The sequence below is a fragment of the Scyliorhinus canicula genome, chromosome 27, assembly GCF_902713615.1.
Source record: "Scyliorhinus canicula chromosome 27, sScyCan1.1, whole genome shotgun sequence".
Lineage (NCBI taxonomy): Eukaryota > Metazoa > Chordata > Chondrichthyes > Carcharhiniformes > Scyliorhinidae > Scyliorhinus > Scyliorhinus canicula.
Genome location: NC_052172.1, coordinates 13,502,732 through 13,514,413, shown reverse-complemented (window position 1 = coordinate 13,514,413; position 11,682 = coordinate 13,502,732). Strand labels below are relative to the sequence as shown.

Here is an 11,682-nt window from a genome sequence, read left to right as displayed (position 1 = left end):
GTGCAGGGTAGGTGGATTGGCCACGCTAAGTTGCCCCTTAATCAGGGAAACTTAATTTTTTTTTTAAATCAGAAAGGAATGCGTGGACCCAGTGCCCACTGCTCTATGGGGAAAAGAACACCACAGACTAACAACCTGCAGAGAAAAAAATTCTCCCCATCCCCAGCTTAAAAGGGGACACCTAATTCTTAAACTGTGACCCCTAGTCTCCCACAATATCCATCCTACCAATCAGAATGTTATACATTTCAATAAGATCATCGCTCATTCTTCTAAACTCCATTGGGTTTAGGCACAACCATTAACTTTCCTTCATAAAATAAGCCCCTTCATTCCAGGAATGAGTGGAGTGAATCATCTCCGGTTTCCTCTTGAAATGCTATTTAGATCTCTTGGAACAAAAAAACGAGACCAAAACTGTACACTAGATGTGGTCTCACCAAGGCACTATACAGCTGTCGTAAAACTTTCCCTTTCATCAAGCCCCAACATCCCATTTGCCTGCTTAATCACCTGCCTACTATCTTTGTGATTCCTGTACCAGGATACCCAGATCCCTCAATGTCCTTAGAAAGCAGACCTTCTGTAATTAATGATGCTTTGTTGTTCAAAAATCACTTCAACATTAACTTATCAATGAGTAGCTTTTTCTTTATTTCCCTAGGAGTGCTTTAAGACAAAATGATGACACCTAGTTACATCAATGGCTATTCGGGGATGTGACCAAAAGCCTGGACAAATATAAAGAGATAGGAACAACATAGGCATTTGGTGAGGAAGTTCCAGAGCATAGGTCTTAAATTGAAGGTGGTACACTGGAGTAATTTTTTTGTATGGATGGGGAAGCAGTTATAATTAACGGTCAGGGTTAACAATCCATGCAACAACTGCCACTGACAGTGTGACACATGGTTGTGATACAACCAGGAATAAATCTCAGGGTAGAAGTTCAGTACATAGACAATTACCTGACTTGCGATAGCTGCTGTCACCATTGATCGGAGTCGGATAGCTGCAGTCACCATTTGAGCCGTTCTTCATGTTACACTTGTGGCAGACATGGCCACATCTTCCCTGGCCCGTGGCTCAGCAGTTAAGGGTTGTCCAGATTTTCCATGAAAGGTCGAAACCTGGGGCCTCAACCCTTGGGTCAATTACCAGGTTACAGTGTGGTGGTGCAGTGCAGTCAACCATGAGATGCGTCAAGAGAGGTCAGTTTGTAGACTGCGAAATGCATTTCAGTTGGGACAATGGGATTTCAGGCAAATTCCTTTTTTCCCCCCATTTGTGGTCCTATATCAACTGGAGTGACTGGGTTAACTGTTAGCCACTGGTGTTTTCTGAGATTCAGTATGCGCTCATACAGGCAGCCACTCAGGTTATGTTGGTTTCATATCCCAGAAGTCTCGACTTCCTGGAGGTGGATATCTACATTAGCATGGTCCCGCCTGAGTTAGGGTGGAATCTTTAGTTCCTTGCTTCACGAGGGATATTTGTTCAATTATTTTTTTTTAATTCATTCATAGGATGTGGACATCACTGGCTGGGCCAGCACTTAACTGCTAATCCCTAATTTCCCTTGAACTAAACTTGCTGGGCCATTTCAGGGGGCTTATACGAGTCAGCCAAAAAGAAAATGCTGAAAAATCTCAGCAGGCCTGGCAGCACCTGTAGGGTGAGAAAAGAGCTAACGTTTCAAGTCCAGATGACCTCTTGTCAAATATGAGTCAAGCATATTTCTGTAGGGGCAGCATGGTGGCTCAGTGGGTTAGCATTGCAGTCTCACGGCGCTGAGGTCCCAGGTTCGATCCCGGCTCTGGGTCACTGTCCGTGTGGAGTTTGCACATTCTCCCCGTGTTTGCGTGGGTTTCGCCCCCACAACCCAAAGATGTGCAAGGTAGGTGGATTGGCCGCACTAAATTGCCCCTTAATTGGAAAAAATTAATTGGGTACTCTAAATTTTAATTTTAAAAAAAAGCATATTTCTGTAGGTCTGGATTTACATGCAGGCCAGACAAGGTAAGAATAACAGATTTACTTCCCTACAGACATATAGTGAACCAGCTGGGTCATGACAATCGACATTCGTACCAGTTTTATTTTTCATCTGCTGCCAGATGTCTCAAAGGCCATCAAGATAACCTTTTGCTTCTATTTTATAAATTTAAGAACATCTGCAATAAGAACCTCTGCGTCCAAGTCTCTTTCCCCCCCCCCCCCCCCCCCCCCCCCAGTAAGCATCTTCCAACTTTACCCACCCTCACTCAGTCACTGGCACCTTCCAAACAGAAGACAAACACTTGCCCATTTCCCATCTAGGGTAACAAACCCTTCCCATGCATCAGCAATTAGGAACAATTTTCTCCAAACCAATACAGGGTTCCATTGCTCATGGTGCAGCTATTTCCAAATCAGGAGGCCAAATGGATTTGTTGACCGCTTTGCCGAATTACTCGTCTCTGCAAACGTGACCTTGATCCCCTGCACTTGCTACTTTCAATTATTCCTGCCGTTCCACTCAGACATCGCCCGACCCAACCCCCCCCCCCCCCCCCCATGGTCTCATTCAACATCCCAACAGGGCTCAGAACAAACTTCAAAAGCATCTCTCATCTTTCCACTGGATACTTTGCTGCCCTTTGGAGCTCCTGGATATGGAGTATTTTGGTCCCAAAGGAGAGGGTCGACTGCTGAGATGGAGAACCTTAATGGGAACAGAGTTCTGACAGAGTCACAGGGTCTCAGTTGCAGTTTGGAGCTTTCTCTTTCAATTATTTAATTATCATCACGTCTTACCCACTTGACTGATATTTTATCATTACGGGGCCTCCTTCGTGACTGCATCAGAATATATTCTCCACCACTCTTATTTAGCAAGGCCAACGTTCTTTGTTCACCTCCAAATGCCCTTGAACGGAGTGGCTTGCTTGGTCATTTCAGAGGGCATCAAGAGTCAACCACACTGGTCTGGGTTTGAAGTCACGTGTAGACCAGATTAGGTAAGGATGGCAGATTTCCTCTTCTACAGGGCATTAGTGAACTAGTTCCGACAATCAATGAGTTTCAGGGTCGCCGTTACGGAGAGACTAGCTTTCGATTCCAGATTTAATGAATTGAAATTTACCAAATCCCTTTGGTGGGATTTGCACCTTTGTCCCTAGAGGATGAATCTGGGCCTCTGGAGTGCTGGTCTGGTGCGCTACCTTCTTCCCCAATGGTTTCACACACCATGGAGTCTAACCTCACAAAAATTCCTATTTATTTTTCAGCCTTCATTTTGAAGGAAAAGGCTTGTATCCAGAATGTCACAATAAGCTTTTATTTATTTATTTAATACAGATTTCTACTGTCCTGCATTTCCAAGAAGAATGTACGCACATGTCGAGTAGGCTGTTGGAAAAGCTATGTACATATACTATTCTATGGTATATTTGAACAAACAAAGATTCACAAAGACTAAAATAATTGTTTTTATTAATACTTTGTAGCTGTAACACAATCGTGTACAGTTCTATGCAGTGCAGGAATCTTCCAATAATTAAACAAGTCCAAACAAATGCCTGTATACACTAACCACTAACACGGTCACGTTCCACATTTCACTAACCATTCATTCTTGGGGAAAGCTAAAAAATAAAATGCCCTTGTACTGGAAAACATACCAATTCCATTTCATGGGTCACCACACTTTACAGCGTTATAAGGAAACAAAAGCAACACAAAAAGAAACCACTGTAACAAAACCAGATACATCAAAAACAATGATCAGCCTCGTTGTGTCTGTTCCCAGCTCAGGGTCCTGTTAGGCAGTCGAGAAACACAGCTTCAGCGTGAACAGGTCAGGTCCATCTGTTTAAATGTTGAATTTTCAGAAAATTCAATCGGGGGAGAAAAAAAGTCACTCAGCATTAGTAAGGAGGGGAGTCATTAAATTAAACACATGTTCTGTTTCCGTAACAAAGCAGGTGTGTAAATGCATTACCGAGGGCCACACCTGTTAACTAGTGAGTGCAGATAACAGTTCGAGCAAACAGCCAAATGGCTGGTTTCAGGTTTGGAAGTGAAATTCCTAACAAACCGCGTCTTTTGGCTATCTTTATTCCCCTCTACACGCTTAACTGCCGGTTGGATAGACATCTTTGTGGCCAAGTATTTAGCCACAGGGCCCAACCCCAAGCTGTTAACAACCCCTCCAACATGCATCTAAACTTTACCAAAGGACTACCACCCAGACCTCCTGTGATCCATTTCTCCCTCTCCATCCCAACCCAAGATGTGACAGAATAAGAAAAGAAGAAACGAGTAGGCCCCACAACCCCGCTCTGCCATTCAATCAAAACAACTCCAATTTCCTGCCTACTCCCCACAACCCTCAACTCCTATATAGTTAAACCATCTGTCCAGCTCAGCCATGGATATATATTCAATTACCTGGCCTCCATATCTTGCTAGCGTAAAGAATCCAAAACTGTATGCAGTACTCCAGGTGTGGTTTCAGCAACAATTTCAAGCACAATTTGCCTATGCTTATCCTCCACTCCCCTTGGAATAAATCTCCCAACTTGTTGAGGCTCTGGTTAGTAACAATGGATCATTACTCAAAACCCAATCCACCTATATCTCACAAGCACATTAGTGTTAAGAGTCAGTGCAGTCCCCTAACCAGGGATATGCATGTTTCTCAGCTGAAGACTTTACAATGCACGAGGGTACATTCTTTTGGAAACCACCAGGTCCCTCAAATGCCCCCCCGCAACCCCAACCTTTGCTGAAGGATACGATCAGAAGTCAATCTTGACTCCGTTTACATTTATTCGCAAAGTGAAACTTTTTTATACATTCATTTTTACGGGACGTGGACTTCGCTAGCTGGGCCAGCATTTGTTGCCCATCGTAATTATCATAGAATCCCTACAGTGCAATAGGAGGCCATTCCGCTCATCGAGTCTCCATCGACCGTCTGAAACAACAAACCACCCAATCCCACTTCCCCGCCCTACCCCAACAGTCCCTTAACCGAACCTACACACCCCTGGACACTAAGGGGCAATTTAGCACAGCCAATCCACCTAACCGGCACATCTTTTGGACTGTGGGAAGAGACCGGAGCACCACGAGGAAACCCATGCAGAGAATGTGCAAACTCCACATAGCCACCCAAGTTCAGAAATAAACCCAGCTCCCTAGCACTGTGAGGCAGGGCTAACCATTGTGCCACCGTGCTGCCCCTGAGAATGGCTCTCGAGAAGGTGGTGGTGAGTTGCCTTCTTGATCCCTGCAGTCCATGTCGTGCAGGTACACCCAGTGCGCTATTAGGGAGGGAGTTCCAGCATTTTGACCCAGCAACAGTGAAGGAACAGCCGATATATTTCCAAGTCAGAAAGGTGAGCGACTTGGGAGGGGAATTTCCAGGTGGTGGTGTTCCCATGTATTTGCTGCCCATAGATAGTAATGATTGTGGGTTTGGAAGGTGCTGCCTAAGGAGCCTTGGTGAGATCTTGCAGATGGCACCCGCTTCTGCTACTGTGTGTCGGTGGTGGAGGGAGTGAATGTTTGTGCTCATGACCCTACTCGCCACCCGTGTCAATAAGTGCATCGCTCCATGTGCTGGAATGATGAATGCTCTTCACCCGTTTATTATTACCCGTAATTTATACAATTAACTCCCCAAATACTTTGATTTCTCAAATGCAAGTGAGATACAACAAGAAGCCAAGCCCAGCAGTGGTGTACACAAGAGAATAGAAGAGAATGTGATTCCATTTATTTTTTGGATGGAAAATTTCATAGTCGAACTTCTATACAGGATCTATACATTAACAGGCCACTGTGCTCAAAAGGCCCATTCATGTTCCACATAAGGCTTCTCCTACTCTCCAACTCATCCCAATAGCAGATCCTTTCTCTTTTTCCATAATAATTGACCTAGCTTCCCTTTAAATGCATCCATTTTTTGTGCTTAAGTACCATTACGCATGTCTCACATCTTCCACTGCCCACAATCGGTAGCGGATCATTGAGCCAAAGGTTAAAAATATGTAGGATAGGAATAGAACATAGAACATTACAGCGCAGTACAGATCCTTTAGCCCTCGATATTGCGCCGTCCAGTGAATCCCCTCTAAAGTCCCTCTACACCAGGGGTGGGCAAACTTTTCCGTGCAAGGGCCGCATTCAGAAATTCACAATTCACAAAGGGCCGCATAGTATATTAAGTAAAATAATTACGTCACCCGGTTATGATTCTGGGCGCCTCATATAGAACATAGAACAGTACAGCACAGAACAGGCCCTTCGGCCCTCGACGTTGTGCCAAGCAATGATCACCCTACTCAAGTCAACGTATCCACCCTATACCAGTAAGTAACCCAACAGCCCCCCCACCCATTAACCTTTAAAAAAAAAAATTTAAAAAAAAAATAAATTTTTTTTTTAAATAAATTTTTTTTTTTTTTAATGACTTGGTGGGCCGCAGAAATACCTTTGGCGGGCCGCATGCGGCCCGCGGGCCGTAGTTTGCCCACCCCTGCTCTACACTATTCCCTTATCGTCCATATGCCTCTCCAATGACCATTTGAATGCTTTTAGTGTTGGCGAGTCCACTACTGTTGCAGGCAGGGCATTCCACGTCCTTATTACTCTGAGTAAAGAATCTACCTCTGACATCTGTCCTATATCTATCTCCCCTCAATTTAAAGCTATGTCCCCTCGTACTGGACATCACCATCCGAGGAAAAAGGCTCTCAATGTCCACCCTATCTAATCCTCTGATCACCTTGTATGCCTCAATTAAGTCACCTCTTAACCTTCTTCTCTCTAACGAAAACAGCCTAAAGTCCTTCAGCCTTTCCTCATAAGATCTTCCCTCCATACCAGGCAACATCCATATAAATCTCCTCTGTACCCTTTCCAATGCTTCCACATCCTTCCTATAATGTGGCGACCAGAACTGCACACAATACTCCAAATGCGGCCGCACCAGAGTTTTGCACAGCTGCAACATGGCCTCATGGCTCCGAATCACCAATCTACCAATAAAAGCTAACACACCGTACGCCTTCTTAACAACCCGCTCAACATGGGTGGCAACTTTCAGGGATCTATGGACATGGACACCGATCTCTCTGCTCGTCCACGCTACCAAGAATCTTAACATTAGCCCAGTACTCTGTCTTCCTATTATTCCTTCTAAAATGAATCCCCCCACACTTTTCTGCATTGTTCCGTGGGGAACCTTATCAAACGCTTTACTGAAATCCACATACACCACATCAACTGCTTTACCCTCATCCACCTGTTTGGTCACCTTCTTGAAGAACTCAATGAGGTTTGCCACCCCTCAGCCCAGCTCTGCAGCTTATCTATGTCCCTCTGTAACTTGTAACATCTTCTGCACTGTCCACAACTCCACCGACTTTAGTGTCATCTGCAAATTTACTCACCCATCCTTCTACGCCCTCCTCCAGATCATTTATAAAAATCACAAACAGCAGCGGCCCCAAAACAGATCCTTGTGGTACACCACTAGTAACTGGACACCAGTCAGAACATTTCCCATCAACCACCACCCTATGTCTTCTATCAGCTAGCCAATTTCTGATCCAAACTGCTAAATCACCCTGAATCCCATGCCTCTGTATTTTCTGCAATAGCCTACCGTGGGGAACCTTATCAAACGCTTTACTGAAATCCATATACACCACATCAACTGCTTTACCCTCATCCACCTGTTTGGTCACCTTCTCGAAGAACTCAATGAGGTTTGTGAGGCACGACCTACCCTTCACAAAACCATGTTAACTATCTCTTTTTTTTAAAAAATAAATTTAGATTACCCAATTATTTTTTCCAATTAAGGGGCAATTTAGTGTGGCCAATCCACCTACTCTGCACATTTTTGGGTTGTGGGGGCGAAACCCACGCAGACACGGGGAGAATATGCAAACTCCACACGGACAGTGACCCAGAGCCGGGATCGAACCTGGGACCTCAGCGCCGTGAGGCGGTTGTGCTAACCACTAGGCCACCGCGCTGCCCTATGTTAACTATCTCTAATCAAATTATTCCTTTCCAGATGATTATACATCCTATCTCTTATAAACCTTTCCAAGACTTTTTCCACAACAGAAGTAAGGCTCACTGGTCTATAGTTACCGGGGTTATCTCTACTCCACTTCTTGAACAAGGGGACAACATTTGCTATCCTCCAGTCTTCTGGCACTATTCCTGTAGACAAAGATGACTTAAAGATCAAAGCCAAAGGCTCAGCAATCTCCTCCCTAGCTTCCCAGAGAATCCTAGGATAAATCCCATTCAGCCCAGGGGACTTATCTATTTTCACACTTTACAGAATCGCTAACACCTCCTCCATATGAACCTCAAGCCCTTCTAGTCTAGTAGCCTGTATCTCAGTATTCTCCTCGACAACTTTGTCTTTTTCCTGTGTGAATACAGATGAAAAATACTCATTTAGCACCTCTCCTATCTCCACGGACTCCACGCACAAGTTCCCACTACTGTCCTTGACTGGCCCTACTCTTACCTTAGTCATTCTTTTATTCCTGACATATCTGTAGAAAGTTTTAGGGTTATCCTTGATCCTACCTGCCAAAGACTTCTCATGTCCTCACCTGGCTCTTCTTAGCTCTCTCTTTAGAGCCTTCCTAGCTAACTTGTAACTCTCAAGCGCCCTAACTGAACCAACACGTCTCATCTTTACATAAACCTCCTTCTTCCTCTTGACAAGTGTTTCAACTGCTTTAGTAAACCACGGTTCCCTCGCTCGACCACTTCCTCCCTGCCTAACAGGTACATACTTATCAAGGACACGCAGTAGCTGTTCCTTGAACATGCTCCACATTTCCATTGTGCCCATCCCCTGCAGTTTTCCTCTCCAGCCGATGCATCCTAAATCTTGCCTCATCGCATCATAATTGCCTTTCCCCCAGATATGACTCTTGCCTTGCGGTATATACCTATCCCTTTCCATCGCTAAAGTAAACGTAATCGAATTGTGGTCACTATCACCAAAGTGCTCACCTACCTCCAAATTTGACACCTGTCCTGGTTCATTACCCAGTACCAAATCCAATACGGCCTTGCCTCTCGTTGGCCTATCTACATACTGCATCAGGAAACCCTCCTGCACACATTAGACAAAAACGGACCCATCTAAAGTACTCAAACTATAGTGTTTCCAGTCAATATTTGGAAAGTTAAAGTCCCCCATAACAACCACCCTGTTTCTTTCACTCCTATCCAGAATCATCTTTGCAATCCTTTCCTCTACATCTCTAGAACTTTTCAGAGGCCTATAGAAAACCCCTAACAGGGTGACCTCTCCTTTCCTGTTTCTCAACTCAGCCCATACTACCTCAGTATTTGAGTCCTTATCAAATGTCCTCTCAGTCACCGTAATACTGTCCTTGACTAACAATGCCACCCCTCTCCCTCTCTTACCTTCCCTGAGCTTACTGAAATATCTAAACCCCGGCACCTGCAACAACCATTCCTCGCCCTGCTCTATCCATGTCTCCGAAATGGCCACAACATCAAAGTCCCGGGTACCAACCCATGCCGCAAGCTCACCCACCTTATTCCGAATGCTCCTGGCATTGAAGTAGACGCACTTTAAACTACCTTCCTTCCTGCCGGTACACTCCTGCAACTTTGAAACCTTACTCATGACCTCACTACTCTCAGCTTCTTGTGTACTGGAGCTACAATTCAGGTTCCCAATCCCCTGCTGAACTAGTTTAAACTCCTCCCGAAGAGCATTAGCAAACCTCCCCCCCAGGATATTAGTACCCCTCTGGTCCAGGTGTAGACCATCCCGTTTGTAGAGGTCCCACCTGCCCCAGAATGAGCCCCAATTGTCCAGGAATCCAAAACCCTCCCTCCTGCACCATCCCTGCAGCCACGTGTTCAACTGCTCTCTCTCCCTATTCCTCAACTCGCTAGCACGTGGCACGGGTAACAACCCAGAGATAATAACTCTGTTTTCCACCCTAGCTCCCTGAATTCCTGCCTTACATCCCTATCCCTTTTCCTACCTATGCCGTTGGTACCTATGTGGACCACGACTTGGGGTTATTAGTCCAATGTTTTAGGTGCTATGCAGCAACAGCTTAGCTACGACAAAGCAGCATGTCCCAGAATTAATATTTGTGAAACTCAGAACCTTTAGGTTAAACACTGCTGCGCCAATTTCACACTTCATTTAAAGAAACATACCTGGATTCTTTAGCCTGTAGTGATTAAGCATAACCAGTGCCTCAAAAGCATCACTTTTCAATTCGTATTCCAGGAGACCGGAAGAACTCTTCTCGTCTACAAATTGAGAATTTGGGAAAGTTATCAACATTTTTTTTGTGTGCAAGTTGGTTAGGTTTAAACTTAATTTATGGCACCCTGTTTGAACAAGAAACATGTATAACCATTAAAAAAAACTGATGCTGCCAAATAAAACCTCCTGATTTAAAATCAAAAATTGAGCGCAATCTGAACAAATAGCAGCCCACTGAACACACCACTGTACAATGCACCAAAACAGCCCAATCCTTATTAATCAGTGATGGGCTCCATGCAAGTGGCCAGTAAAATAGCACAACTGAATTATTTCATTAGGCAATTTACAAGCTTTAGGGTTTCACGGTGCTTGGAATTCAATACTTTCAATTTAGGTCGCCAAAGGAAAAATGTGAGAAAGAGGAAATGATGTTCAACTTATGATTGGGAACCTGTATGGGATCCAGCAATGCCTGCCTCGTTATAGAACATACTTTTTTTAAACCAGTCCTCCTCAGGTCCTCTCCATAGCTTCTTATCCCAGCACATTGGTGATTAGTGCTGTGCCACTTCATGCTCTCTCTCGTTCTCTGAACTGGAAAATTTCATTACATTTTCCTCTAACTTGCATCCCCTCCCTCACAATGGTCCACCTCGGACTCATCCTTTATTCAAACTCTCTCTCCTTCCATTCATGGAAGACTTTGGTGGACGGTCTACGAGCCGCTGGCTACCACAACTACCTTGAATAATACTGCCTCGCTTTCTGTAAAGTTTCTATTCTCCCTGTTTCTCAGTCACATCTGTTCAGACAATCCACCTTCATCCACACCAGCACTTCCAAAACACGGTCCTGTTTCTGCAGCTGTGGCCAACTTGACTTTCAATCATATCTGTCCCATTTTGTGGACTGCACTAAACCCAACTCTCCCAAAAAAACATGACAGGATTATCTTCCACTCAGGAGGCTCTATATTTAATGATCATCCTTAGGAATCTCCAGCATTATATTACAAGAAACACATCTTCCCACTCCCCTTTTAGCACTGCAAAAGCAACAGATTGTTCTGTGATACACTGGCTCACTCTTCCATCTCCTCCCTTATCACCAACCAGGGCCCCAAAAAAATCCTTCTGGGTGCAGCAAGTTATTCAGACTTCTCACATACTTTGATGCTGCTTCCAAATTTGGTCTTCTCTATGCTGCTGAACACATCTGTTAGTCCCCAAACATGATGCCAATTCTTTAATTCCCCCATCCCACTTTGAACTCTATCCCTGGCCTCTTATATGGAACCAACGTTGCTCAATGCAAGTCCTAACAGCTATTTTTCTGCCAGATGTTTTATACTCTTCCGGCCTTGACGGAGGTTAATAATTTTAGATCTACGTCAC

The 11,682-nt window shown here is 44.6% G+C and overlaps 1 protein-coding gene across 1 annotated transcript in view; it reads right to left on the bottom strand.

Annotated features, from left to right (window-relative positions):
* Positions 1 to 3,452: 3,452 nt before the first annotated feature.
* The window catches only part of LOC119957780 (heterogeneous nuclear ribonucleoprotein L-like), a 52,213-nt gene continuing 43,983 nt past the window's right edge, over positions 3,453 to 11,682 (bottom strand). The window contains exons 13-14 of the mRNA XM_038785864.1: positions 10,234 to 10,329; positions 3,453 to 3,849 (exon numbers count right to left, since the gene is read on the bottom strand). Of these exons, the coding sequence (XP_038641792.1) occupies positions 3,803 to 3,849; positions 10,234 to 10,329 (143 nt within the window). The 3' untranslated portion in view covers positions 3,453 to 3,802. The remainder of the gene's footprint in view (positions 3,850 to 10,233; positions 10,330 to 11,682) is intronic.